At 60.9% G+C, this 27,352-nt stretch overlaps 3 protein-coding genes across 5 annotated transcripts; 2 read left to right on the top strand and 1 right to left on the bottom strand.

Annotated features, from left to right (window-relative positions):
- Window positions 1-72: 72 nt before the first annotated feature.
- TLCD1 (TLC domain containing 1) lies at window positions 73-4,321 on the bottom strand. 2 transcript variants are annotated; one of them, XM_069874175.1, is made up of 5 exons: window positions 4,318-4,321; window positions 1,783-1,983; window positions 1,605-1,687; window positions 1,353-1,435; window positions 73-851 (listed from the first exon to the last, which is right to left on the bottom strand). In XM_069874175.1, the coding sequence occupies exons 2-5, from the start codon at window positions 1,977-1,979 to the stop codon at window positions 456-458; spliced, it is 759 nt and encodes a 252-aa protein (XP_069730276.1). In that variant the 5' UTR covers window positions 1,980-1,983; window positions 4,318-4,321; the 3' UTR covers window positions 73-455. The 2 variants fall into 2 exon arrangements, with proteins under 2 accessions (XP_069730276.1, XP_069730274.1); XM_069874173.1 differs by lacking the exon at window positions 4,318-4,321 and having other exon boundaries at window positions 1,783-2,012.
- Window positions 2,353-14,215, top strand: NEK8 (NIMA related kinase 8). The gene is made up of 15 exons (XM_069874167.1): window positions 2,353-2,458; window positions 2,940-3,145; window positions 4,804-5,036; window positions 5,749-5,880; window positions 6,062-6,270; window positions 6,664-6,743; window positions 6,948-7,129; window positions 7,320-7,470; window positions 8,388-8,464; window positions 9,602-9,719; window positions 9,981-10,131; window positions 10,355-10,518; window positions 10,744-10,902; window positions 11,054-11,212; window positions 13,055-14,215. Exons 1-15 carry the CDS (start codon window positions 2,412-2,414, stop codon window positions 13,081-13,083), a joined length of 2,097 nt encoding a protein of 698 aa, XP_069730268.1. The 5' UTR covers window positions 2,353-2,411; the 3' UTR covers window positions 13,084-14,215.
- On the top strand, window positions 14,178-26,574 carry TRAF4 (TNF receptor associated factor 4). 2 transcript variants are annotated; one of them, XM_069874169.1, is made up of 7 exons: window positions 14,178-14,302; window positions 23,628-23,679; window positions 23,879-23,983; window positions 24,071-24,232; window positions 25,039-25,200; window positions 25,274-25,429; window positions 25,664-26,574. In XM_069874169.1, the coding sequence occupies exons 1-7, from the start codon at window positions 14,244-14,246 to the stop codon at window positions 26,294-26,296; spliced, it is 1,329 nt and encodes a 442-aa protein (XP_069730270.1). In that variant the 5' UTR covers window positions 14,178-14,243; the 3' UTR covers window positions 26,297-26,574. The 2 variants fall into 2 exon arrangements, with proteins under 2 accessions (XP_069730270.1, XP_069730269.1); XM_069874168.1 differs by lacking the exon at window positions 14,178-14,302 and adding an exon at window positions 18,419-18,561.
- Window positions 26,575-27,352: the final 778 nt, after the last annotated feature.

Here is a 27,352-nt window from a genome sequence, read left to right as displayed (position 1 = left end):
CCCGTGCCCGCATCCTTTCCCATGCCCTCATCTTCCCCGCCCCGATGCTGTTCTGCTCCACAGAAGAGCCAGCCCAGGCGTGCTGCGGCAGCAGAAAACAGACTGATTTTAATGCACATAACACCCAGCATCACCTCAGGAGGGACTGGGCCCTCCCCTCGCAACCCCCTCAGGCCATCAGCTGTGAAACGCAGCCACCCCTGGAGCCCCAGCTGCCTGCGCAGAAGCCAACTGGGGCGGCTTCTCCATCGGCCGTGCCCCTGGCTTTGGTGGCATCCCTGTGGCTCAGCGAGGCTGTCGGGCTGGTCCAGCAGGGAAGCGCTTTTAGGCAGCAGAGAGAGGGTGAAAGCAGGGCCCGGGGCCAGGGAGCGAGCCCTAAGGCACATCAGAGCAGGTTTGGAGAGCCCAAAACTTCCAGGAGCTGGAGCCCGGGTTTCCCCCTTGGCACACACGTCTCAGTCTATCAGAAACTTCTCACCATCCACGTCTCTCTCCGCAGAGCCCTTGCGCAGGGAGGGGAAAAAATCGGAGCGGAGGAGGCGGGAGAAGTACATGAGGATCATGGCATCGAGCAGCAGGAGGGTGGTGGTGAGGAAGGCACCCTGGCCCTGCACCTCCACGTAGCGGAGGAAGTACCAGGTGAGGTAAGCCTGGGGCGCCAGGCGGAAGGCGAAGTACATCACCAGGTTGACATACTTGTTGGCCTCGTAGAGCGCGGGGGAAGGCACGTTGCTCATCTTCAGCAGCATGCGGATGGTGAGGAAGATGTTGCTCACCTCCACCAGCAGCAGCAGCACGGCTGCCACCAGGAACCGGCCCGTGATGATGAGCGAGAGGAAGGCAGAGATGGCCTGGGGGGCACACAGACAGAGCAGGGTCAGCTCTCCTTGTCCTGGGGGAAGCGAGTCCTTCCCCCACTGGGATCTGGACATACCCTAAGCGTGAGCACCCAGAGATCCCACCTGGGCCAAGTGAAAACCAGGCTGGAGAGCCTGTTCCCCTGGGGACCTGTTACTCCTCCCAGTGTGGACAGGCCTCCAGCCCTTCTCTCTCCCGGCGCGGCAGCCTGGCTGGCTCCCGGCACTCGGAGCCGACGCTGGCCGCGCGCCCCGGCTTTGTTGATGTGCGGCGTACCTGGCAGCCAGGGCGAGGCAGAGGGAAGGGCTTCGGTTTGCTGTGCCGTAGCGCACGAAACCTACATGGGCTGAGCCCCGAGGTGTGTGGTAGCCCCCCTAGGATGCGTTGTAGCCCCTTGGGGTTTGTGGTAGCCCACCCAGGTGCACGGCAGCCTCGCCAGGGTTCGTGGTAGCCCTCCCTGTGCTGACCCCTTGCCTCCCCAGGGCTGCGCTCACCATGGCGTGGTGCACGAGGTACTCCCAGGAGGAGCGGGACTGGCGGCTGACGATGATGTCAAGGCTGTCGTGGATGAAGTAGCCTGTGGGATGGAGGAGAGCGTTGAGGGGGCTCTGGCTCGTGCCCCATCGGTGAGGAGGAGCGGCGGAGAGGGCGACGGGGCCGCAGCCGTGCTCCGGACGTCGGGAATGCCTCTGCCCTGGCCAAGCCCAGCGAGGCAGCCGTGGCCATCGCCCCAGTGCCCCCCTTACCCGAGGAGAAGCAGACCAGCAGGTGCCCTGAGACGCTGTAGCCGTCCTGGATGTCGGAGAGCAGCTCCGGGTCGTGCCAGAGGCTGTGGGGAGAGCAGAGCGGGGCAGGGGCTCAGCCGGGTGGGGCAGGGGAGAGCAGCACGGCGACCCCCACCGCCTCGCAGCTCCCCCCCGGTACCTGAACAGGGCCCACAGCCCGGCCAGCACCGAGTGCGCGAAGGAGACCAGGAGGTTCCTCCAGCGCCAGGCGCGGCCGGGGCGGCTCCGCACGGCAGCGGGTCGGGGCAGGGCCTGCGCCGCCCGGCCCAGCGCCGCGAACACCGCCACGCTGCCGCACACCAGCCCCGCCGAGGCCGCCCGCCACCCCGGGCCCATCGCGACCAGCTCCCGCGGCCCCGCCGCGCGGGGGCCCCCGCCTCGGGCCCGGACCGCGCTCCCATTGGCCGCGCCCGCACCCGTGGCCACGCCCCCTCACCTTAGCCACGCCCACCGGGCGCGAACCCTGCGCTCCCATTGGCTCAGCCCACCCACATGGCCACGCCCCCTCACCTTCGCCACGCCCCCCTCCGCGCTGCTAGCGTTCCCATTGGCTGCGCCTGTCTGTCTGGCCACGCCCCATCGAGTGGCCACCCCCCCTCTGGTAGCGCCTTCGCTTGTGGCCACGCCCCTCTTGCTCAGTGCCCCGCCCCATTGGCTGCGGCCTCGGTTTGGCCCCGCCCCCTTTATGTCCGCCCGCGGCCGCCGTAGCGCACCCGGAAGTGCCTCCTCCATGGCGCCGTGGGGAGCGCGGGCCGGGCCGCGCCGGGGATGGAGAAATACGAGCGGATCCGGGTGGTGGGGAGAGGGGCGTTCGGGTAAGAGCGGCCGCGGCGCCGGGAGGGACCTCCCCGGGGGCAGGGAGGGGTCTCCAGGCCTTCGCACCGCGCCGTCGCGCGTGTGTGTGCGTGTGGGAAGGAGGCAGGCCGCGTCGCCATAGCAACAGCAGCACGTGCCTGTCGCCACGGCAACGGGTGGAACCCTGTGTCTGTGTGTCTGTCTGTCTTTCCAGGCCCTGGTGTTGCTATGGTGATGGGTGACGGCGCTGGGTGTGCGACACCGGGATGGGGAGGGTGAAGGGAAGGCGGGGGGGGGGGATGTGATATGTGCCTGGTTACCATGGCAACGGGGCAGGCAGGGTCCCCGTGTCCCCCCCTGTCCCCACGCTGAGGCCCCGTCGTCCCCCTTCCAACCCCCCGTCCGCCCTTCTGTCCCTCCGTCCAACCCTTATGGTTGGACTCGATGATCCGGTGGGTCTCTTCCAACCTGGTTATTTTATGATTCTATGATTCCCCGCAGCATCGTCCACCTCTGCCTGCGTAAAGCCGACCAGAAGCTGGTGATCCTGAAGCAGATCCCCGTGGAGCAGATGAGCAAGGATGAGCGGCTGGCGGCGCAGAACGAGTGCCAGGTCCTCAAGCTGCTCAGCCACCCCAACGTCATCGAGTACTACGAGAACTTCCTGGAGGACAAGGCCCTCATGATCGCCATGGAGTACGCGCCAGGTGGGTCCCCGTCGCCCCAGAGTCTGCGTTTGGCACCTCAGCAGCTCCACGGGGGTCCAGAGCCCTCGGTTCTCATTGAATCGTTTGGTTGGAAAAGACCTTTCAGGTCATCGAGTCCAGCCGTACCTGTCCACTGCTAAACCATCCCTGAGCACCTCATCCACCCATCTTTTAAATCCTTTCAGGGATGGGGACTCCATTCCTTTCAGGGATTGGTCCCTGGCAGAGGCTGCCCAGGGAGGGGGTTGAGTCCTCTTCCCTGGAGGGGTTTAAGGGCCGGGTGGATGAGGCGCTGAGGGACATGGGTTAGTGATTGATGGGAACGGTTGGACTCGATGATCCAGAGGGTCTCTTCCAACCTGGTTATTCTAGTCTATGATTCCGCCACCACCCTGGGCAGCCTCTGCTAGTGCCTGAGAACCTTTTCGGAGAAGAAATTTTTTCTAATATACAATCTAAGTCTCCCCAGGTACAGGTTGAGATAGACCTTAAAGCACCTTCCAGTACTGAAAGGGGTTCCAGGAAGGCTGGGAAGGGGCTGTTGATCAGGGAGTGCAGGGAAAGGATAAGGAGAATGGTTTTGAGCTGAAAGAGGGGAGATTGAGATGAGATCTTAGGGAAAAATGTTTTCCTGTGAGGGTGGGGAGGCCCAGGTTGCCCAGAGCAGGGGTGGCTGCCCCATCCCTGGAGGGGTTCAAGGCTAGGTTGGATGGAGCTTGGAGCCCCTGAACCAGTGGGAGGCGTCCCTGCCAATGGCAGGGGTTGGAACTGGATGGGCTTTCGGATCCCTTCCAGCCCAAATCATCTCATGATTCTATCATCTCGGGGTCCTGTTAGACACCAAGTTGACTGTGAGCCAAGTGACTGAGCACAGGTTGCTGGGAGAGCTTGTGGAGTCACCATCCTTGGACACATTCAAAAAGCAGCTCATGGTCCTGGGCAACCGGCTGCTGGTGGCCCTGCTTGAGCAGGGGGCTGGGCCAGATGACCTTCCAAGGTCCCTTCCAACATTAACAACTGTGTGATTCTGTGATTATGTGCCTTATGCCTGTTAATCCTGTCAGGAACAAAGAGATTTTCAACACCTCGGTCGCTGATAACCATGCTACCATCTGCCCTGGGCTTCAGTTTCGTGTACATTTCTCTGTCATCCCTTTCCACGCTGCTGCTCCCCCAGCTCCGCGTGGAAAGTCGTCATTTCTGTCGAGATTTATTGTGGAGTTGAAATCATTTGTATGAAAGTTCGTTAAAAGCCCTATGTGAGGGCTATATCCCCTTCTCAAACGGGCCTCTCGGCGCCACGTGGCCTCTCGGACTGCAGGAACTCTTTGCAGAACAGGCTTATCTTGTTCTGCTGTCGGGGTTTGTGTCCTCCTCCAAGAGTTGTAATTTTAGAGTTTCTTTTCCTGCTGCTTTTGACAATATGTCAACAATAACTTCTCTCTTGCTCTTTCTTCATCCTGTCAACTGTGCTGCCATTGTTCTCTGCACGGTCTCAGGAGCGTTGGAGGATGTGCTGTGTGTCCCACCAGGATGTGCCCTTCCCCATGCTCTTGATGTGTTAAGATGCTGTGGCTCAACCCCCCCCGGCCCTCAGGCTGGGCTTGTGCTGCCCTACGCAGCCCCACTTGCCGACAGCTCCTTGTTTTCCTTCGCAGGGGGCACGCTGGCCGAGTTCATTCACAAGCGCTGTAACTCCTTGCTGGATGAGGACACCATCCTGCACTTCTTCGTGCAGATCCTCCTGGCTCTGCACCACGTCCACACCAAGCAGATCCTGCACCGTGACCTCAAGACTCAAAACATTCTCTTGGACAAACACCGCATGATTGTCAAGATCGGAGACTTCGGTATCTCCAAAATCTTGAGCAGCAAAAGTAAAGCTTACACGGTGGGTGGCCTGGCTTTACAGGGGAATTACTTTCCACCATGGCAACAGGCTGGAAACTCTGGACGTGGCTCACGGCAGTCTCTGGGGAAGCTGTAGGCAGCAAGGTTGGATGTAGCACGCTTGCACGCATCTGTGTGCTGCACTGCTGCTCTCCTCCTTGGAGTTTATACAGGCTAATGTCTTCATGCCCGAGTTTTTTGCTGCTCTGTGAGCTGCAGAGGTGAGAAAGACCCACCTGCCCCTGCCCGGGAGGGGACAGAGCATCTGTGCCCGCTGGCAAGGGTAGACAGGTTTCCTCCCGCTGGGAGGGGTGGTGTTTGCAGGCTTGTCTGACACTTACTTGGCAACTCAATCGCCGCCTGTGCCCTGCTGTCCTGCCTTGTCTTAATCTCTTCTCCCTGCTTGAGACTTCAGCATCATCCCCCGCCTGGTTTAATCTGACTAGACATTTATATCACGCTCATTGCTCTGGGCTCTGATTCTCTCAAGTGGATAGGAGGAAAATTAGAGGTAATCTCTGTGCAAGGGAGGTTTCCAGAAAGGCAAATCCTCCTGTTTTTTACTGTCAGACAGATGTTGACACCAGGGAACAAAAGCCCAGCTCCACTAAGCTTCGGTTGTAGCCGGCGCAGGGCTCTAAACTGAGCCTTTCTCTTCCCACCTCCCTGCCCCAGTTTCACAGCATCGCGGTAAATGGCTTTGTCTCTTCTAGGTCGTGGGAACTCCATGCTACATCTCCCCAGAGCTCTGCGAAGGGAAGCCTTACAACCAGAAGAGCGATATCTGGGCTTTGGGCTGCGTGCTGTATGAACTCGCCAGCCTCAAGAGGGCTTTTGAAGCCGCGGTAAGAGGAATGTGGTTTACACTAGCGCAGGGAGCCGTGGCCTCTTACAGAGGTGAAAATGCATGCATGGATCATTCTCGCTGAGGTGTGAAGGCAGAGGGCAGTGCTGAGAGCTTCTTGCTCCTCGGCCTTGCCGCTGGCTGCCCAGGCACTGCATGTCTCTCTCTTGTTTTCTCTCCAGAACCTTCCTGCTTTAGTATTGAAGATCATGAGCGGGACTTTTGCTCCAATATCGGATAGATACAGCCCCGACCTGCGCCAGCTCATCCTGAGCATGCTGAACCTGGACCCTTCCAAGCGGCCCCAGCTGAATGAGATCATGGCTCAAGCCATCTGCATTCGGCCCCTTCTGAACCTCTATACTGACGTGGGCAGTGTCAAAATGAGAAGGCAAGTGTTCCTGCGCCCTGAGTGTCCCCTGGGAGCGGCTGCCGCAGCTCGCAGAGGCTCTGACCAGCTCCCCGCCTCTGTTACGAGCTCTGAAGAGAGCACTGTCCCCACGCAGCTCTCCTGCGTTACGCAGCGTGCAGCTGCTGTGGGCTGAGCCCGGCCCTGTGGCTTGGGACCATGGCAGGTGTGGGCTTGTCATTGTGAGTAAAGTTGTGAATTCAGGGGGAAGCGAACTGATGACAACTTCCCTCTCTCAGATGGTTTAAAGTACCTTCTGAGTCAATTCTTGGAGCTATTCAGCCATAGCTTTGTGCTTTAGACCTTCCGTGACACAGGGCTCTGCAGGGCTTCTGGGGCCAAGCTGATATTAAGAGCTGGATTTCGGTTTGACAGACCTGAAAAACCTTTGGCTCCGGTGCCGACGGTGACCCACAGCCGGATGGGGGGACGAGTGAGCAGCGCCAGGCCGAGGGGTGAGTCCTGGCACGGTGCGTTCAGCACAACTCCACGGGGAAGGACCTTGTCCTTTGGATGTCAGGGAGTCAGAGAGGCATTCAATCTTCTAGAGAGAGGAAGCTGAGCCATCACCTTCCCTGACACCTGAAGGAGCTTTTTGTTTCCCTTTCTGTGGGAGCTGAGTCCCAGCTCTGTGTCAGTGATTTCTCTTTGATCCATAGGTGTTCGAGGTGGTTCAGCCAGGACAGGAATTCCTCCTCCGCTGTCATCCATCTACACGTGGGGGAGCGGGATCACCACGCCGCTCCGCCTGCCCATGCTTAACATTGAAGTGGTGCAGGTGTCAGCTGGCAGGACGCAGAAAGCCGGGGTCACCAAATCGGGACGGCTCATCATGTGGGAGGTGAGTGATGGGGAACCCGGGGCAGGCAGTGGCCGTGGAAGCCTCAGACGTGCGATTTCTGAGGAGCAGATGTTTCTGCTCACTGCGTAGGCCCAGGCATAGGCCCCCGTAGGAAGGGGCTCATCTGACTTCTCCAACCCAGCTTTGGCTGCACAGAGTTGCAGCAGCTGACGTGGCGTCTCTCGGCCAGGCTCCCCCGATGGGTGCTGCGGGAGGCCCTTCTCTCCCAGGAGCCACCGAGCAGCTCCAGCCTCAGTTTGTGTCCCGATTCCTGGAGGGTCAGTCTGGCGTGACCATCAAAAACGTGTCCTGCGGCGATCTCTTCACAGCCTGCCTCACAGGTGAGCCTCCTGCCTTCTCCTGGCTGAGTCCCAAGCCCATGTGGGCTGGCAGCTGGCTGTGTGGATGCAGCGTGACTATGAAGAGCAAAACCTGAGGGGGACACAGGGCTGGCGGTGACACAGAAGCCTTTGTGGCCTGTAGCATCGGGTAGGGGTCAGAAACGTCCAGCCTTCTTACAATCTCACTCTGGCCAGCTTCGTCCCTGAGGTCTGTCTGGTGTGGGGAGGGACACAAATCTCCTCTGTCTGTTGTTCTGGCTGCACTGGTGTCACCTGAAGTCAGAGCTGGCCTGTACAGCGGTGACTGTACAGAGAGAAGTCACCGTGAGCTCCTGCATGGCCAGTTGTCCTCAGCTGCGGGAAGGCAGGGTCTGAAGTCCTCTCAGAGTGGGCCAGGAGGCGTTCTGGCAGGGAGGGGAGCGCACACACCAGCCTGGGGCTGTGTTTGTGGAGCAAAGGCCTGCTAGTGTTCCTCTGGGAACGCTGTTTGCACTTCTGCTAGGGATCAGGGCAGCAAATGCCAGATATGCAACTGGCAAACTTTGTAGGCATGTGTTTATCCTACCTCTCCGCGGCGTTTCCTGCCCCCCCTCTGCTGGGCGGCTGCTCGGTGAGTGCCTCTGTGTATTTAACACCTTGACAGACCGTGGAGTTAGCGGCTCCTGCGTACGCAGCTGCAATAATGTTATCTCGGCGCTTTCCTATCATCTGCTGTTTGTTTGGCGAGCTGTCGCAGCACATCGAGGCTGCTGCGCTCTTGAAGGTCGCTCAAGGCCTCCGGCCCCCCCAGCAAGTTATGAGTCAGAGCGGATCCAAGTGGAGCCACTCTCCTGGGAGCCGCAGCCATCCCCACGGGCCGTGTGTTCCTCGCAGGGCCTCACGTGTGCCAGTAACACGAGTTCGTTCTGCTTCTCCAGACAGGGGGATAATCATGACTTTCGGCAGCGGCAGCAATGGCTGTTTGGGGCATGGAAACTTCACGGACGTAAGCCAGGTTTGTCGTGAGGGTGCTGGGCTCGCTGCTTCCCCAGATTAAAGGATGGATCGTGCCTTCTACACCACAGGAGAGGGTTCATCCCAGCTCCAGGGCTGTGCATCCTAGGCGTGTCTGACTCCCTCCCCCTCCTCTCCCTGTCACTGCGGGTTTTAAAACACCCAACCTGCCTCTCTCTTTCTCTCCCCCCCCTACACAATGATCCCTTTGAGCGTGGGGGAAGGCGAGAGCTGCCTTGTGGTTGCTGTTGGCAGGCTCCCAGCTTGGAGGCTGCCTCCAATCACACACCTGCCTGCTTCGCTCTTGGCCCACAGCTGCCAGGGTTCACTGAGAAAAGTTATTTTTCAAAAGAGCCAGTATTTAAAGAAGAGCTGTGTGTTTCCGATTGGCTTGGAGCACTAGGGCTGAGGGCCCGTCGCTCCCTTTCCAGCTTCTTCCTCCTCTGCCCTCGGATGTGGCAGCAGCTGAAGGCTTCCAGCCGAGCCCGGGGACTGGTGCCATTTGTCACCGTGGTCAGCTGGCTCCTTCGTTCCTGCTCCGTCCGGAGCTGAATTGCTCAGTGCTTATTGTTAGGGAGGGGAGACCAGTTGGGAGCAGCAGCCAGGTCCCAACAAATGGTGCTTTTCACTTGAAGAAGGTAATGAGAATGAGACTTGCTGTGGCGAGGTGTCAGATCTAACAGCAGGTCACAGCAGGGGCCGGGCAAAATGTGGAGATCCTGGTCTCTCCACACCCTAACGAATCTGTAGCTGATATCTCACAAGAGCCTTTCAGCCAACGCATCCTGCACCAAGCCCCTGCCTGCTCCGAGCGTGCGTTAACAGCCCCTGGCACTCCCCACATGGGCAGGGGGGCGAATCCCAGCCCTTCGGCTGATCCTATTCCCTCTCCAAACCGTTGTGCTGGCTGCTTTCTTCCGCCCCAGAGATGTTTGCTTTATCTTTTGTGCTACTTGCACGTAGTCTCTGAACCCTTTGAAGACTGCTTGGAACAAAAAATGTTCTCTGCTGTTTGTGTTGGATGAAAACTGGGATGCTGCCAGCGCTGTGTTGAGGCTGGGGGGCTGGGTGGGAGGGATGGGAGCAGCCGGGCAGGCTGGGAGGTCTCGGCTGACGGCTGCTACTCTTCCCCTGCCAGCCCAAGATCGTGGAGGCCCTGCTGGGCTACGAGATGGTGCAGGTGGCTTGTGGCGCGTCCCACGTCCTGGCAGTTTCCAACGAACGGGAAGTGTTTGCCTGGGGCAGGGGGGATAATGGTAAGAGATGCCTGCTTTGCAAAACAGGGCTTGTGCTTTCCGTTGCCTGTTCCCACTCCCCTCGCTGGCTCTGCTTGCCCACAGTCCTCTCCAGATGTGCCAGGTATGGAAGAGTTGCAGCTACTTCACCTCGTGCTTTGGGTCTCCCTGCCTCCTGTGGTGATAGGTCCCAGCCTGGCCTCTCACAGCAGCTGTGTCGATGCTGTTGCTCGTAGAGGTGTGTTCAGGCTCTGTGTCACCCTGCTCTGTTCCTCCTGCCAGGTCGGCTTGGGCTGGATACCCTCGAGTGCCACAACTCCCCCCAGCAGGTCATGATCCCGCCGGACCACGAGGCTCAGAGGGTCATCTGCGGCATCGATTCCTCCATGATCCTCACAGCGAAGAACCAGATTCTTGCTTGTGGGAGCAACAGGTAAGACGGGAGAGGGTCTGGACTCCAGAGCTTGCCTGTGGCCCCCTGCGCTTGTCCAGCCCGTGGAGAAGGAGCAGGAGGCTCTGGAAGACATCTCTATGTGATCCTGCTCCCTGGCATCTTGGGGCCGGTGGTGCAGTGATGCCAGGGCAGGATTTGTTCCTGGGGGTGTCTGTGCCAGGCTGCGTTTGGCCAGTTCTGAGCTGTGCTTTTCCCCATGCAGATGCAACAAGCTGGGTCTGGATCGGATCAGCTCAGCAGAGGAGCCTTCCCCAGAGGACCAGGTGGAAGAGGCCACTGTGTTCACGTGTGCCCAGTCAGCCCCCTTGAACCAAGAGCCGATTGTGTGTGCTGACATCGGCACAGCGCACTCGGCTGCAGTCACAGGTGAGGGATGTGTGCTCAGATCCCTGAGGAGGCACCTGCATTTTTGCTGTTCTCCTGCCTCTTTTTCCCATGGGCAGAAACCTTGGAGAGGCTCAAAAAGCACCTTGCCCCCCAGTACTGGAGCCCTGTGGAGCGGGATGCTCAGCCTGGTAGAGAGCAAAATGCTTCAGGGGCTTCAGCGCATCCTCGGGTGGCACCAGTTGTTTCTCTCCTCTCTGTTCTCAGCTTCTGGCCAGTGTTACACCTTCGGGAGCAACCAGCACGGGCAGCTGGGCACCGACTCCTGCCGCAACAGCCGCGTGCCTCACCTGGTTGTGGGGCTCCAGGCGATGAAGGTCACCGTGGTGGCTTGTGGGGACGCCTTCACTGTGGCCATCGGAGCAGGTGAGGCTGAAGCCCCTGTGTCCCAGACTGCAGCAGGGCCAGGCTTTCCTCTGCCTGCGGGCCCTGGAGATAGCACAGGGTGGTACCAGGGCGATGAGAGGCCTGTCTGCTGCTGAGCTCTGGGTGCAGCGAGGTGTATCTGTCTCTGCAGACGGAGAGGTGTGCACGTGGGGGAAAGGAGCCCGGGGACGCCTGGGCAGGAAGGACGAGGAAACGGGAACTCCGAGGCCGGTGCAGCTGGAGGAGACACATCCATACCTGGTGACCTCCGTAGCCTGCTGTCACGGGAACACGCTGCTGGCAGTGAAGCGTGAGTAAAGGCTTTATTACTGTGATTCCTGCCGTGAGGGCCCAGCCAGATGCAATGCCTTGTGACCAGAGCTGTACCAAGTAACCCCGGCATTTAAGTCCTGTGTTATTCCAGTCCCTCCAGAGCTGTAGATGACTAGAAATAACTTGAAACTCATAAAACTCTGCTACGCAGCACTGTGACACTGCTGCTTCCGCTGGGCTCGGGGAGCAGAGGGATGGCAGAGGCAGTCTCGTGTGTTCCCAGACAGGTGGGTTGGCCAGGCTGCGGCTGGTGCGGAGCTGGTGTGCTGGCAGTGCACCGAGTATCCAGAAAGAGCAGCTCTCTAATTGCTGCTGCTGAAATAGAAGCTGAGATTTGAGGCGTCATTTTGGCTGCTGGCTTTCCATTGTGGTTTGGAAAAGATAGCGATGGTTTTGTGGTTCTTCTCTGCTCGGGCCAAATGGAGCATCGTTGCACAGTTAAAACGTGCCCACGGCGTGACCTGCCCTTCCGTTGCCTGGATCTATGATGGGAGCCTGGCCCAGACTGCTGGAGGGGCCTTTCTTCCTCCTCTGCCAGGCTGATTATGGCCCCAGCGCTGGGCTGAGGGATTCCAGTCCCAGCCCACTTCAAGGAGGCTAATTACACCCCAGAGGGGAGGAGGCCACTGACTGCCCCAGCGCAGCGGAATTGGCCGTGGCTCCCGTTCCTCCCATGCGAGCGCTGAGCTCTCACGTGATGTGAGCTGCCACGTGAAGGGGACAGGGAGCGGCTGAGTCCCCAGGCTCAGGAACAAGTAGGGCGTTTGTCAGGCGAGTCAAAGGGGTTTGTTTCTGCAGGAAGGCTGCTTGCTGCTCACTCCTTCCGCTGCCAGAGTCGCCCTGTGCTCCGTGGCAGCTGGTTTGTGGGCTCCCACCTGCAGCACTGTAAGAGCAGAGACTGAGAGCGTGTCCCCACTGCAGCCCCGCTGTTGTCCCCCTGCCCTGCCCAGTCCAAAGACTCAGCCTGGCTGCCCCATAGAATCATAGAATAACCAGGTTGGAAGAGACCCACCGGATCATCGAGTCCAACCATTCCCATCAAACACTAAACCACGTCCCTCAGCACCTCGTCCACCCATCCCTTAAACCCCTCCAGGGAAAGTGACTCAACCCCCTCCCTGGGCAGCCTGTTCCAGTGTCCAATGACCCTTTCTATGAAAAATTTTTTCCTGAAGTCCAGCCTAAACCTCCCCTGGCAGAGCTTGAGGCCATTCCCTCTCATCCTGTTCTCTGTACAACTCCAACGCAGCGGTGTCGGCAGCCTCATCTGCTCCAGCGTCCCTCGATAACAAAAGCACCCAGAGCTCTATTATAAAAAGCTGAGTTCTGACTCTGGGCTTTCACACGGCTCGATCTGCCTGGAAACCTCTCCGGAGAGAACACAAGAGCCGGTGACACGTTTCATGTCATTGCTGCTGTCAGCGCTGGCTGTGATCTGGCCCGGGGAGGCTGCTGGCACTGGCGTGCGGTGTTCCACCTTTGGGGCAGCAGTTCTGTACCGCGCTGCATTTTCCTCCCGTGTGGCCAACACCGCTTTTAACTGGCTTGGCCTCCTGTCCAGCTTATTGTGAGGCTGCTGTGCACCCTTCTCTCGGTCCCACTGCAAAAAAGCAACTGGGAGAAGCCAGGCGTGCTGGAGAGGAGAAGCCTCAAGAGGTGGCATTGCCTCCTACTTGTGCCACTACTGGGTTAGTGGGACAGGGGTTGTGGTGCCCATCTGCTGTGTATCTGGCCTGCATGGGGCAGGGCGCTGCTCCCTGTAGCCTCATCCAAATGGCAGCTTACAGCTTTGTCTTGGTCCTTGCCCTCTGTGTTTCAGCTGCCGTGGAAGAGTCACCTTCCCAGTGAGTTTGAGCCGAGAGGGGCCGTATCCAGCCTCGTTGCAGAGACGCGAAGGCAGCCCCAGCCTGGCTCAGACCAGCATCCCTGGACTCAGAAGCTCCTCAGCTGCACTCCAGAAACAAGGAGCTGTTAACGATGGTTCCCACGGAACCGGAGCTGGTCTCACTTTTCGGATCGACAAGGGTCACTGTGAACCTCCAGTGCCTGAGCGCTGCTGCCCTCCACGTGCCGTGGAGCAGATGTCCCTGGAGCTCCAGCGCTTCGTGCCATGAGGTAGACATCCCCAGAGCTTTGTCACTGCCCTCAGGGGATCGTGCCAGGGCTCTGCCCCTCCCTGCTGGAAGTGCCTGTGTAGAAGGGTGAGGAACACAGAGGTTGTTTTCCCCGTGGTTACAAAGCCCAGGCTGACAGCTCCATGTCTGAGAGAGCTGTCAGCCTTTGCGCAGCAGTGTCTGGAGTTAAGGCCCCAGGCGCTACACTGGGTGACTAAGTGCAAACCTCTTTTCTAATTAGAGACGTCTGTCCTTTCCCATCCCCCCCCTTAAAAGGTTTCACCCATTTGTTGAGCTGCTCATCGCGCTTTTGAGCATCTTTGCCGGCACGGCCGCCCGAACCCAGCGCGAGCAGCCTCCGTGCACCACAACCCGGCTGGCCTGGAGCTTTCTAATTACAGCCTCCCCCGGCCCCAGGAGCTCACCGGAGGATCCTCCAGCTGACTTTTGCCCTCGGGCCCCTAAATCCTGCTGCTGACCAGCTGAGCTAGTGGAAGGCAGCAAAACACAGCCAGCAATTGGCAGTAATTGAAGTTTTTTAACCCAGATCTCCCCAGAGGGATGATGAGCTTTCACCAGGGAGCCTTTCTGCAGGCAGGAGGGGGCATATCACCATGTCATGGGCAGCAGTTACGCTTTTTATCTCCAGAAGGGTCGTTTCCTTTCCTTTCTGGGTTTTTTTTTCTTTCTCATCTTTTCTTTTTTTAACTTACATCTGCCCTGGGCCATTTTTTGATGAGCTTCTGTCTCTGATCTGTCTGACATAGCAAATGCTCCTGCCTTTCGTATCCATCTTTGTGCTGTTGCCAATCTGTTGTGTATAAAGTCGGTGCTTTCATAAGCTGGCTGAGATGAAATCTCTCTAATTATTTTTGTGATTCTTTCCTGTGCTCAATGAGGGAAACCTCGGCGGGCTCCGGTAGAAGCCGACTGATCCCTCTGTTATGTGGAAGGTAATGAATTTCTGTACAGGTCTCCTCTTTCTTCCCTCGCCTCCCAGGCTCCGGCTTGGGAAGGGAGTAGGTCCCGTCCAGCCGGGAGAGGCGTGTGCAGCCCTGGCTGCAGACACGGCCTCCCTGTTTGCCTCCTGGCAGGGTGGGAGCATGGGTTTTTCCCTGCTGTTTTTTTTTGTTTCTTGTGGAGCTGCCTTTTCAGGCGGTTCCACCCTGCTATCCTGGGAAGCTTTCTCGTGTTCAAAGGCTCTGTGAGTCTCTTGGCGCTGCAGGTTCCAGGGACGGCTCCGGCACCTCGGTATCGGCAGAGGGGAAGGTGTTCTGTGCTCCCAGACCAACCTGGGCACAAAAATAATTACAGAGCTGGGTTAAATTGCCTCAGAGCCCCTCTGGGCCACTCCCTGTGCTGAGCTGGCAGCGGCACCAGCTCCTACAGCACTGGATTTCTCTTGGCTGCGTTGTGCTCAGCTCTCGGGGCTCCCCTCGCCCCACTCCCTGTGCAACCATCCCATAAGTCAGGGCTGGTGCTGCTGTTGGAGGGCTGGGGGCTGGCTGGGACAGCAGGCAGGCAGAACTGAGGTCTCTTGACACCCTTTTGGCTTGGCAGTGGTGACACCAAAGTGCCACTGTGCTAGGGGACAGGCAGCCTGGAGAGCTGAGCTCTCCCAGCTCCAGCTGGGCTGCCAAATCCAGGGGTGAGATCCTGGCAGCCCCACTGAGGTGCTGGTTTTGAGTTGTTTTATGGTTTAATGGTGCTTTTGCACAGCAGCTCGGGGCAGGGAGATCCAGAGTGAGTCAACCCGCTTCGTGCCAGGCCAGGGGCTCGATGCGAGGGCCAGAGCCCTCGGGATTTCGCAGCCCGTGCGCTCTGTGCACGAGTTCAGCTGTGAAGCCCGGCGAGATGATTTGAATAATTTAATACCGGGCTGTGACCAAGCCTGGCGAAAGGGTAAAGGAAACAAAGAGGCCCCCAGCCCCGAGCAACAATAGCTCTTGAAACGACAAGCTGAGGCACGTCCGCAGCGCCGGAGGCAGCGAGCAGCCGGGCAAATAGGCCAGTTGCATTCCTCACGTCTGCTGCTTTGTTTCCCTGCAGAAGCTCCCGGTGAAAACTGCAGGTCTCAAGGCTTCTCCCTTTATCATTGTTTTGTTCCTCCAGCCCGTGGAGCTGGTGGTGGATCGGCCGCATCCCCTTGGCTCTTGTGCCGAGGAAGACATGGCCAAGAGGGAGCGGGGAAGGGAGATGATGGGATGAGGCTGCCTTGTCCCAACCCTCTGTTTGTGGTCACCCAGGGAGAGCCTGTCCCCATTCCTGTGCTGGAGAAGATCCCGCTGAGCGGAGACCGTCGCTCGCAGCAGGAAACAACCCAAACCGCCTGCTGGTCCCGGAGCCGAGTTGATCCTGGTGCATCTGTCGTGGTCGTGTCCCCGTTCCCACGAGGCTTGGCGGAAGGCGCGGCTGCCGTCCGTCTGTCCGGGCACCTTCCCTGGGCACCAGGCCCCACAAGCAGGGAGAGGACTCTCCGCGCTCCTTTCCCTGGGGCGAAACGCTCCACCTTCGCTTCTTTAGAAGCCAAAGCGTCGGGTTTTTGTGTCTGTCCAGTTTAAGTTCAACACGAGGCAGAGGGATGGAGCTGGGGTGTGGGGCAGGGAGAGGCTGGGAGAAGGCAGGAGGCCTCCTCAAGTCCAGATGGATTCAAGGACTGACGCGTCGTAGGGGACAGAGAACATATTCTGGGGACAGAGAACATATTCCCGGCACAAAGGGAATTGCCCTGCCAGGAGGTTGTGTCGCCTTTGTGCGAAGCAAACGCCTGGCTCTGATGTTGAGTGCGGGGAGGGTGTTCGTTAGGGAGAAGGGAAAAGGAGGGGATCTTTGTTTGCAGGGTCTGACACCTCCCAGCCGTCCTGCCGGCACAGCCAGCGCCTTCTGATGGCTTTGTCAGCTCCCGGCTAATTAGCTGAGATGTGCTTTAGTGAGGTTAGGAAAGAACAATTTTTAAAACATCAAAGAGAAGCGGTAAACAGTGATAAAACTCAGCTCCGTTTCACGCCTGTCGTCACAGACGCTGCTTTCAAAGCTTGCAGGAGTGATGTGTCCTCTACCCTGGGACCCCAGTGCTCTGTGGGATGGTGGCACGTGAGGCCAGGAACCCAACCTTTTGGTCCATACCCGGTCCCATAGCGGTGTCCGGGGATGTTTTTGAGCCAACCCGGCTCTGGGACTCACTGTGACAGTGGCAGAACCAGCTGGACTGTGGGGCTACTCTGGATCTGCCCTGGGGGATCAGCTCTGAGTGAACCCCAAGCGCCTCGTGCCAGCTTGGAGGTGCCCGGAGCGCCCCACTGCTCTCTGTGTGCTTCCCACTGTTATTTGTTTGCACTCGTTGGGTTCCCAGGCTCGCTGGGAACTGGTTAAACTTTAACTCGATGCTGGCTGCCAGCTCATCACATCACTCAGCAAGACCCTGGGGTGGCCGTGCACACTCAGTGTCCACCAGTACAAGCTTCCCTGCTGTTTGGATGGGGGGAGCTCCCCGTTCTCCCTCAGGGTGACCCCAAGAATCAACCTCCCACCTCCTTCTTGGCAGTGAGAGCGGGCAGGCTGCCTGCCTTCCCCCCTCCAGGCTGCTGGAGGATTTTATTTTAAGCAGAGCCTCTCGGGGAGAAGAGTAACGTGAGCTCCTTGAGTGACAAGTGATGGAGCTCGGCTTGCTCCGCGTGTCCCCCAGGAATCCCTCTCCTCTGCCATTTGCTAATTGAAAACTGCCAACATTTGGGGCTGGAGCAACTGCTGCCCTTAATGGGAAGCTGGCTGGAGCGCGGTGGTGGGACTCACACATGCTCGCAGCCTGTCATCTGCTCGTCTCCATCTCTAGGGAAAGGGGCAAATACTCCCATATGCTGCTCCGGTTTCTGAAAGAGTGAAGTGTGGGGGCTGGAGCCAGACAGGTTTTGCTTTTATTCTCCCTTCTCCAAGCCCTTGACAGGAGGTTGGAAACCCAGGGCTGTGGGGGATCCCAAAGCCCCAGAGAGGCTGGTGCTCCCCGAGTCCCCAGGGTCCCTGTACCCCCAGTGTGATGCTCCCTGAATCCTCAGGCTCCCTGTCCCCCCAGTGTGATGCTCCTCAAGGTCCCTGTCCCTGCAGTGTGATGCACCCCAAGGTCCCAGCCTCCCCAGTGTGATGCTCCCCGAGTCCCCAAGGTCCCTGTCCCTTCAATGTGATGCACCCCAAGTCCCCAGGCTCCCTGTTCCCTCAATGTGATGCTCCCCGAGTTCCCAAGCTCCCTGTCCCCCGAATATGATGCTCCCCAAGACTGCAAGGTCCCTGTCCCCTCCATGTGATGCACCCCGAGACTCCAAGGTCCCAGCCTCCCCAATGTGATGCTTTCCAAGCCCCCAGGGTCCCAACTTCCCTAATGTGACGCTCACCAAGGTCCCTGTCCCCCAAATATGATGCTTTCCAAGCCCCCAGGGTCCCTGTTCCCTGCTACGATGCTCCCCAAGGTCCCAGGATCCCTGTCCCCTCAGCGTGATGCTCCCCAAGGTCGCAGGCTCCCTGTCCCCTCAGAGTGATGCTCCCCAAGGTCCCAACCTCCCTGTCCCCTCAGCGTGATGCTCCCCAAGGTCCCAGGCTCCCTGTCCCCTCAGTGATGCTCCCCAAGCTCCCAACCTCCCTAACACGATGCCCCCCAGCATCCCTGTCCCCACAGTGATGCTCCCGAAGGTCCCAGGCTCCCTGTCCTCTCAGTGTGATGCTCCCCAAGGTCCCAGCATCCCTGTCCCCCCACAATGCGATGCTCCCCAAGGTCCCAACCTCCCTCACATGATGCCCCCCAGCATCCCTGTCCCCTCAGTGATGCTCCCCAAGCTCCCAACCTCCCTAACACGCTGCCCCCCAGCATCCCTATCCCCGCAGCGCGATGCTGCCCGGCCCCCCCTCTCCGTGTCCCGCCCCCCCGGCTCCGCTTGGCTCCCGGTTGGCTCCCGCTGGGCTCTCGGGGCGGTGCGGGGGCGGTGCGGGTGTGTCCCCCGGCCGGGGCGGGGCGGCGGGGAGCCGCGGGGCCGGGGTGGGTGTGCGGGTCTCGGGGTTTCGGGGTGTCGGGAGGCGAGGGGATGCCGGGCTTCGACTACAAGCTGCTGGAGCGGCCGCGGCGGCGGGTGCTGTGCCCGCTGTGCGGGAAACCCATGCGGGAGCCCGTGCGGGTCTCCACCTGCGGGCACCGCTTCTGCGACACCTGCCTGCAGGAGTTCCTCAGGTGAGACCCGCCGCGCAACCCCCCCTTTCCCCACCCCCAGAGCCCCCCCGCATCCCCCTAACCCCTCTCCGCATCCCCAACCCCTCTCCGCATCCCCCCAACCCCTCTCCGCATCCCCAACCCCTCTCCGCATCCCCAACCCCTCTCCGCATCCCCAACCCCCCCCGCATCCCCCACCCCGCATCCCTCCCCGAGCTCCTCAAAATAACACCGCGACCCCCGAAAAAATCCTCTTCTCCTCCCAAAAAAAGCCCTGCGACCCCCCCCAACCCCTGCTCCCCCCGAAAAAAACCCTGCTCGTCTCCAAAAAAACTCTTCTCCCCCGCAAAAGAACCCCGCTCTCCCCTAAAAGTGCCCTAAAAATACCCTGCGACCCCCCAAAAGAGCCCTGCTCGCCTCCAAAAAGACCCTGCGACCCCCAAAAAGACCCTGCGACCCCAAAAAGACCCTGCGACCCCCCAAAAGACCATGCGACCCCCTAAAAAAACCCTGCTCTCCTCCAAAAAAACTCTTCTTCCCCCAGAAAAAGACCCTGCAATCCCCCAAAAGAACCCCGCTCTCCCCTAAAAATACCCTGCGACCCCCCAAAGAAACCTGCGACCCCCTAAAAAAGACCCTGCGACCCCCTAAAAAACAGCCTGCGACCCCCCAAAAGAACCCTGCTCTCCCCTAAAAGTACCCTAAAAAACCCTGTGACCCCCCCAAAGAAACCTGCGACCCCCAAAAAAGACTCTGTGACCCCCTAAAAAAGACCCTGCGACCCCCCAAAAGAACGCCACTCTCCCCTAAAAATACCCTAAAAATACCCTGGGGCCCCCAAAAAGAACCCTGGGACCCAAAAGAAGACCCTGCGACCCCCCAAAAAGAACTCTGTGACCCCTAAAAAGACTCTGTGACCCCATAAAAGGACCCTGCGACCCCTCAAAAAACCCTGTGACCCCCCCCCCATTCAGAAAGGAATGGTTGGACTTTGATAGGAATGGTTGGACTCGATGAGCCGGTGGGTCTTTTCCAACCTGGTGGTTCTATGATTCTATGAAAAAACCCTGCTCCCCACTAAAAAAAACCCTGTTCCCCCCCAAATAACCCTGTTCCCCCCCAAAAAACCCCTGTTCCCCCCAAAAAAACCCCTGTTCCCCCCCAGAAAAAGCCTGTTCCCCCCAAAAAACGCCTGTTCTCCTCAAAAAAAGCCCAAACCCCCGCTCCAAAACCCCTGCTCCCCCCTAAAACTCTGCTCCCCCCCAAAAAAAGACCCTGCGCCCCCCAACCCCCCCTGCTTGTCCCGGGGGGAGCTGCGGGGACCCCGGGTTTGGGGGTTCGGGGGGGTCTCCCCGGTGGGGAAGGAGCGTGGGGAGTTCCTCGAGGAGGAGGATGAAGGGGGGGGGGTGTGTGTTTGGGGTACCCGGGGTGCTCCTCGAGGAGGAGGAGGAGGAGGAGGAAGAAGAAAAACTCTGCTGGGTGAAGCCCGGAGCTGCGAGTTTCGAGCGTTTTGCAAAGATTCGTGTTTAACCCCTTCCTGCCCCGGAGGAAGCGATGATGGGGTTGGGGGGGAGGGGGGGGGATGGGGTGTGATGGAGATGTGTGTGTGTGTGTGTCCCCTCTCAGGTTGGGATCGTGGAGATGCAGAGCCCCCCCCCCAACCCTGCCCCCCCCCCCCAAGTTTTCCAGCAGCGCCTCTCCCCGCAGAGCCAACCTTTGCCCTGGCATCGAAACCGGGCGTTCCCCGGCTGCTGTGCCAGGCTGCACCCCCGAAACCCCTGCCCTGCACCCCCCTCCGGGGGCACCTCGGCTCTGACAGGGCGCTGGGATCTTGGGGTGTCCCCACCGAGACCCCCCCAGTACCTCTGAGCATCCTGCAGGCTGAGCTACCCACCCGCATCCTGGTGCCAGGGGGGTTCTGGGGGTGCTGGGGGGGTTCTGGGGGTGCTGGAGGGGTGCTAGGGGTGCCAGGGGGGTCTGGAGGTGCTGGAAGGTGATTCTGGGGGTACTGGTGGAGCTCTGGATGTGCTGGAGGGGAGCTCTGGGGGTGCCGCGGGGATTTTGAGGGTGCTGGGGGTGGTTCGGGGGGTTCTGGGAGTGGTTCTGGGGGTGCTGGAGGGGATCTAGGGGAGCTGGAAGGTGGTTCTGGGGGTACTGATGGAGTTCTGGATGTGCTGGGGGGGTCTGGAGGTGCTGGAGGGAGTTCTGGGGGTGCTGGGTGGGTTCTGGGGTTGCTGGCAAGGTTCTGGGGGTACTGGTGGAGCTCTGGATGTGCTGGAAGGGGGTTCTGGGGTTGCTGGAAGGGGGTTCTGGGGGTGCTAGGGGGGTTCTGGAAGTGCTGAGGGGAGTTCTGTAGGGGTTCTGAGGATGCTGGAAGGTGGTTCTGGGGGTGCTGGAGGTGCTGCTTGGGTTCTGGGAGTGCTGAGGGGGATCTGGGGGTGCTGGAGGGATCGGGAGGTGCTGGAAGGTGGTTCTGGGGGTGCTGGGGGTGCGGGAAGGATTCTGGAGGTGCTAGGCAGCTTCTGGGGGTGCTGGAAGGTGGTGCTGGGGGGGGTCCCCCACCCCGACACCTTGCTGCGCCCTGGCACGCCGCGAAGGTCAGAGGCAAGGACGGTGCCCCCGGGTGCTGCCTCAGCACATTCCCTGCCCGGCCGAGCGTGAGGAACGGGGAGGCTGCGTTGGGGATTAGGCGCTGGCTTGGGGTCCTCGTCCCGCTGCCCCGACACCCCGACACTGTGCCGGCTGCGCCCGGAGAGGCAGTGGGGCGGTGCCAGCCCTGGGGGGCCCAGAAAGGTGATGGGATGATGCCAGCCCCGAGGCGATGCCAACCGTGGGCTCCCAGGAAAGGTGACGGGGTGATGCCAACGGTGGGGCGATGCCAGCCGTGGGGTCCCCAGGAAGGTGATGGGTGATGCCAACCGTGGGGTCCCCAGGAAGGTGATGGAGCGATGCCAACCGTGGGGTCCCCAGAAAGGTGATGGAGCGATGCCAACCATGGGGTCCCCAGGAAGGTGATGGGTGATGCCAACCGTGGGGTGATGCCAACCGTGGGGTCCCCAGGAAGGTGATGGAGCGATGCCAGCAGTGGGGTCCCCAGGAAGGTGATAGGGCGATGCCAGCTGTGGGGTCCCCAGGAAGGTGATGGAGCGATGCCAGCAGTGGGGTCCCCAGGAAGGTGATAGGGCGATGCCAGCAGTGGGGTCCCCAGGAAGGTGATAGGGCGATGCCAGCTGTGGGGTCCCCAGGAAGGTGATGGGGCGATGCCAACTGTGGGGTCCCCAGGAAGATGATGGGTGATGCAGCCATGGGGTCCCCAGGAAGGTGATGGGGTGATGCCAACCGTGGGGTGATGCCAGCCCTGTGGTCCCCAGGAAGGTGTCACGGAGATGCCAACCGTGGGGCGATGCCAACCGTGGGGTCCCCAGGAATGTGGTGGGGCGATGCCAGCCATGGGGTCCCCAGGAAGGTGATGGAGCGATGCCAACCGTGGGGTCCCCAGGAAGGTATTACGGAGATGCCAACCGTGGGGCGATGCCAGCAGTGGGGTCTCCAGAAAGAGCTGGATGCCTGGTGACTCCCACGGAAACGCTGGCTGTGCCGTGCCCGGGGAGGTCACAGCCCGCAGTCCCGGGCTGGTTTTCCCCGGGGTCCCTTGGCACCGCGGCTGCGGGGCCGTCACCGTGCCGCGTCCGGGCATCGCTGGCTCCATCGCGCCGTCTCGCACCCGCTTGGCAGCTCCGGTGGAGGCCGTGCCAGTGCCTGGCGAGGGCGGCGGTGATTAGCCGTGCCGTGGTGGCACGCGGGCAGGGCCACCCGCTGGCCTCATCCGGAGCCACCTCGGGGACACCAGAGCCTTGGGACATCCATCCGCCGGTTGAACCAAGCGAGGTTGATCCCACCTTGGGAGAAGCTGCCCATCCTGGGATGGGGACCCCTCCGCGGTGGCTGCTTGACCCCATGTCCTGGCTCGCCGTGGTGGCTGGTGGCACCGTTTCCTACTTGGGGAGTCGTGCAACCGTGTTGCACATCTGGCACCCAGCTGTTGCCCCCCAACCTGCCTTGGGTGCCGGCACCTGGGGCTGGGGGTGCCCGCGGCCCCTGCCGTGATCCCAGGGATCCGTAGGGGCTCCAGATGGTGCCAGGCTCGTGGCATCTGGCCCGGAGCCCCAGGGACCGCGGCCGCCGTGCCCGCAGGGGGGTGTCTGGCGGGGGCATTTCCCAGCTCAGACAGATGGAGCAGGATTAGAGCCGCAGCTCCCCGGGGGCCAGCGCTGGATCTGGCCAGGGCGAGCGTCCGAGGGGCAGCAACCGCGTCCTGGGGAGGGATAGAAGACAAGTTGCACCAGGGAAGGTTTAGATTGGATATTAGGGAAAATGTCTCTACTGAAAGAGTGATGACGCCCTGGCAGAGGGAGCCCTGGGCTGTGGTGGAGTTTCCATCCCTGCAGGGGTTCAAAAGGGTGTTGAGGCTCTGGAGAGAGTCCAGAAAAGAGCAACAAAGCTGGTGAGGGGGCTGGAGAACAAGAGGAGCGGCTGAGAGAGCTGGGGGTGTTCAGCCTGGAGAAGAGGAGGCTGAGGGGAGACCTCATTGCTCTCTCCAACTCCCTGAGAGGAGGTTGTGGAGAGGAGGGAGCTGGGCTCTTCTCCCAAGGGACAGGGGACAGGACGAGAGGGAATGGCCTCAAGCTCCACCAAGGGAGGTTTAGGCTGGACATCAGGAAAAAAATTTCATGGAAAGGGTGATTGGTCCCTGTCCGAGGCTGCCCAGGGAGGGGGTTGAGTCCCCTTCCCTGGAGGGGTTTAAGGGACGGGTGGACGAGGCGCTGAGGGACATGGGTTAGTGATTGATGGGGATGGTTGGACTCGATGATCCGGTGGGTCTCTTCCAACCTGGTGATTCTGTGATTCTATGAAAAAGCGTGTAAACGTGGCACTTTGGGACACGGTTTAGCAGACACGCCGGGGTTGGACTGCATGAGCTTGGAGGTCTTTTCCAGCCTTATGATTCCGCGATTACGGCCGTGTCACCGGGGACACCGGCTCTTCCCATCCCCTCTCGATCTGACCCCTCTGTCTGTGTCTTGCAGCGAAGGCGTCTTCAAGTGCCCGGAGGACCAGCTGCCCCTGGATTATGCCAAGGTGAGCGCAGTGCCAGGGCCCCCCGGTACCCGGCTGGCACGGCCGCCGGCGCGGAAGCAAGAGCCCTTTGTGCCGCGGGGCTGGGGAACGGAAACCCGTTGCCGACAAAGGGCTCTTGTTGGCTTGACGCCGCGGAGATCCGGCTGCGGGCAGCGTGCCCGCGTGCCCCCCAGCTGCAACACCGATGCTGCCCCCCCAGATCTACCCCGACCCGGAGCTGGAGGCGCAGGTGCTGAGCTTGGCCATCCGCTGCATCCACAGCGAGGAGGGCTGCCGCTGGAGCGGGCTCATCAAGCACCTCCAGGTAGGATCTGGGAGAATTTGAGGGTCCGAAGCTGCGCCCCCACAGCTGCCCCCTCACCGTCCTGCTGCCCCCTCCACCCCCTGCCAGGCTCATCTCGGCACCTGCGGCTTCAACGTCATCGCCTGCCCCAACCGCTGCAGCGCCAAGCTGAGCCGCCGCGACCTGCCCGAGCACATCCAGCACGGCTGCCCCAAGCGCCGCGTCAAGTGCGAGTTCTGTGCCAGCGACTTCACCGGGGAGGCCTTCGAGGTGGGCGCCGCGGAGGGGGGACAGCGTGGCGAAGGGTGACGCCGCGGGGGACACGGTGGGGCGGGATGGGGACAGCGTGGGAGGTGCAATGTGGGGACCTAGGTGGGCTGCGGGGCACCGGGGGGCACGACCTGGATGGGGGACACCGTGGGGACAGTGCGTGACACTGGGGAGGGGGCACAACCTGGCTGTGGGGACACAGTCTAGATGGGGGACACCATGGGGACAGAGTCAGGTTGAGGGTGCGACATGAACCATAGAGACACAGCCTGGACACGGGGACACAGCCTGGGTGGGGGACATCATGGGGACACAGCCTGGATGGGGGACACAGCCTGGGTGGGGGACACCATGGGGACACAGCCTGGATGGAGGACAATGTAGGGACACAGCTTGGATGGGGGACACCATGGGGACAAAGCCTGGATGGGGGACACCATGGGGACACAGCCTGGGTGGGGGACACTGTGGGGACACAGCTGGATGGAGGACAATGTGGGGACACAGCTTGGATGGGGGACACTGTGGGGACACAGCCTGGATGGGGGACATCATGGGGACACAGCCTGGATGGGGGACAACGTGGGGACACAGCCTGGATGGAGGACACTGTGGGGACACAGCCTGGGTGGAGGACAATGTGGGGACACTCTGGGGACAGAGTCAGTTTGGGCGTGCAGCGTGAACCATAGAGACACAGCCTGGGTGGGGGACACTGTGGGGACACAGCCTGGGTGGGGGACCCTGCACAGCAGGGCTGGCCAGTGAGGGCATCAGGAAGGTGACGCTGCTGCCTCGGTCCCCAGGGCCACCAGGGCACGTGTCCCCAGGAGAGCGTCTACTGCGAGAACAAGTGTGGGGCGCGCATGATGCGGCGCCTGCTGTCCCAGCACACCCTGACCGAGTGCCCCAAGCGCACCCAGCCCTGCACCTACTGCACCAAGGAGTTCGTCTTCGACACCATCCAGGTGAGACGGGGCCCACGGGGACCCTCGCCCCTCCGGCTGCCGGGCCCGGCTGACAGTCGCCCTCTGTCCCCAGAACCACCAGTACCAGTGTCCCCGGTACCCCGTGCCCTGCCCCAACCAGTGCGGGATGCCCAGCATCGCCCGGGAGGACGTGCCCACGCACCTCAAGGAGAGCTGCAACACGGCCATGCTGCTGTGCCCCTTCAAGGACGCCGGCTGCAAGCACCGGGTGAGTGCGACCCTGTCCCCGTCCTCGCGCTGTCCCCGAGCCCCACGTAGAATCACCAGGGTGGAAGAGACCCACCGGATCATCGAGTCCAACCATTCCCATCAATCACTAACCCATGTCCCTCAGCGTCTCGTCCACCCGTCCCTTAAACCCCTCCAGGGATGGTGACTCCACCACCTCCCTGGGCCGCCTGTTCCGTTTTCCGATGACCCCGGGCTCCTCCTGTCCCCGCAGTGCCCCAAGCTGGCCATGGGCCGGCACCTGGAGGAGAGCACCAAGACCCACCTGGGCATGGTGTGCGCCCTGGTGAGCCGGCAGCGGCAGGAGATCCTGGAGCTGCGTCGGGACGTGGAGGAGCTGTCGGTGAGCAGCGACGGGATCCTCATCTGGAAGATCACCGACTACACCCGCAAGCTGCAGGAGGCCAAAGCCCGTAGCAACTACGAGTTCTTCAGCCCCCCTTTCTACACCCACAAGTACGGCTACAAGCTCCAGGTCTCGGCGTTCCTCAACGGCAACGGCAGCGGGGAGAGCAGCCACCTCTCCGTCTACATCCGTGTGCTGCCCGGCGAGTACGACAACCTGCTGGAGTGGCCCTTCTCCTACCGCGTCACCTTCTCCTTGCTGGACCAGAGCGACCCGTCGCTCTCCAAGCCCCAGCACATCACCGAGACCTTCCACCCCGACCCCAACTGGAAAAACTTCCAGAAACCGGCTGCCTCGCGCAGCTCCTTGGACGAGAGCACCCTGGGTTTCGGCTACCCCAAGTTCATCTCCCACGAGGACATCAAGAAGCGCAACTACGTGCGGGACAACGCCATCTTCATCAAGGCTTCGGTGGAGATCCCCCAGAAGATCCTGGCCTGAGCCTCGGGGCCTCCAGCAGGGACAGGACGCGCGCTGGGAGCCCCTCGAGCGCTGGCACCGAGCCCCGCGCCGGGGGTCGCTCAGGTAGGCAGGGGCTGGGCTGCTTCCCCCGTCCCGCCGGGGCTGGGACCCCCTTCCTAGGTGCCGGGGGGCTGTGCCCCCCAAACCCATCGCCGGGGTGCCCAGACCCTCCTCCAGCCTCGCTGGGGGGAGCCCGTGGGACCCTCTCGAGCCATATTTTGTATCTGGGACCCCCACCCCGGGAGCACGGTTGTTATTTATTACTCCGGGCTGGGGCCCCCTGCCCCTTCCCCACCTCTTTTTTTGTCAATAAACTTTTCTTGTATTTATTACGGTCGCCTCAACCTCCTTCCTCTGCTGGGGGGTTAGGGTTAGGGTTAGGACAGGGACCCCAGCTCCTTCTGGAGTTGGGGGGCCCGCATGGGAGGGACCCTTGTCCCCAGACCCTGCTGGCATTGGGGGGTTCACATGGGGACACCCCTGTCCCTGTCCCCTGCTGGTTTTGGGGGGACCCCTGTCCCCTGCTGGTTTAGGGGGGTCGCATGGGGACACCCCTGTCCCTGTCCCCTGCTGGTTTGGGGGGTCGCATGGGGACACCCCTGTCCCTGTCCCCTGCTGGTCTGGGGGGGACCCTGTCCTTCGCTGGTTTGGGGGGGTCATATGGGAACACCCCTGTCCCTGTCCCTTGCTGGTTTGGGGGGACCCTTGTCCCTGTCCCCTGCTGGTCTGGGGGGGACCCCTGTCCCCTGCGGGTTTGAGGGGGTCACATGGGGGCACCCCTGTCCCTGTCCCTCGCTGGTTTGGGGGGGACCCCTGTCCTTTGCTGGTTTTGGGGGGGACCCCTGTCCCCTGCTGGTTTGGGGGGTTGCATGGGGACACCCCTGTCCCCCACTGTTTTTGGGGGGGGGTCACGGTGCTGCTGTGGGAGCTGGGGATGGGGAGAGCCGGGGCTGGGCTGGGGGGCACGGGGCAGGGGGTAATCCCTGACCCACATCCCAGCAGCAGACGGGCTCGGACGGAGCCGGTTAATTCGGT

The sequence above is a fragment of the Phaenicophaeus curvirostris genome, chromosome 21, assembly GCF_032191515.1.
Source record: "Phaenicophaeus curvirostris isolate KB17595 chromosome 21, BPBGC_Pcur_1.0, whole genome shotgun sequence".
Lineage (NCBI taxonomy): Eukaryota > Metazoa > Chordata > Aves > Cuculiformes > Cuculidae > Phaenicophaeus > Phaenicophaeus curvirostris.
The sequence above is the reverse complement of the archived record's forward strand: the minus strand, read 5'-3'. Positions and strand labels throughout refer to the sequence as shown.

What these genes read in the sequence shown, in the direction of transcription:
- TLCD1 (XM_069874175.1), bottom strand. Translation starts at nt 1,979, where the DNA reads ATGGGCCCGGGGTGGCGGGCGGCCTCGGCGGGGCTGGTGTGCGGCAGC. An exon ending in GGGCTGTGGGCCCTGTTCAG is followed by an intron (nt 1,688 to 1,782) that starts GTACCGGGGGGG and finishes CTCTCCCCACAG; the next exon opens with CCTCTGGCACGACCCGGAGC. An exon ending in ACCTCGTGCACCACGCCATG is followed by an intron (nt 852 to 1,352) that starts GTGAGCGCAGCC and finishes TGTGCCCCCCAG; the next exon opens with GCCATCTCTGCCTTCCTCTC.
- TRAF4 (XM_069874168.1), top strand. Translation starts at nt 18,419, where the DNA reads ATGCCGGGCTTCGACTACAAGCTGCTGGAGCGGCCGCGGCGGCGGGTG. An exon ending in TCACCGGGGAGGCCTTCGAG is followed by an intron (nt 24,233 to 25,038) that starts GTGGGCGCCGCG and finishes CTCGGTCCCCAG; the next exon opens with GGCCACCAGGGCACGTGTCC. An exon ending in TCGTCTTCGACACCATCCAG is followed by an intron (nt 25,201 to 25,273) that starts GTGAGACGGGGC and finishes CTCTGTCCCCAG; the next exon opens with AACCACCAGTACCAGTGTCC.
- NEK8 (XM_069874167.1), top strand. Translation starts at nt 2,412, where the DNA reads ATGGAGAAATACGAGCGGATCCGGGTGGTGGGGAGAGGGGCGTTCGG. An exon ending in GTGGGGAGAGGGGCGTTCGG is followed by an intron (nt 2,459 to 2,939) that starts GTAAGAGCGGCC and finishes GATTCCCCGCAG; the next exon opens with CATCGTCCACCTCTGCCTGC. An exon ending in CTTGCTTGTGGGAGCAACAG is followed by an intron (nt 10,132 to 10,354) that starts GTAAGACGGGAG and finishes TTCCCCATGCAG; the next exon opens with ATGCAACAAGCTGGGTCTGG.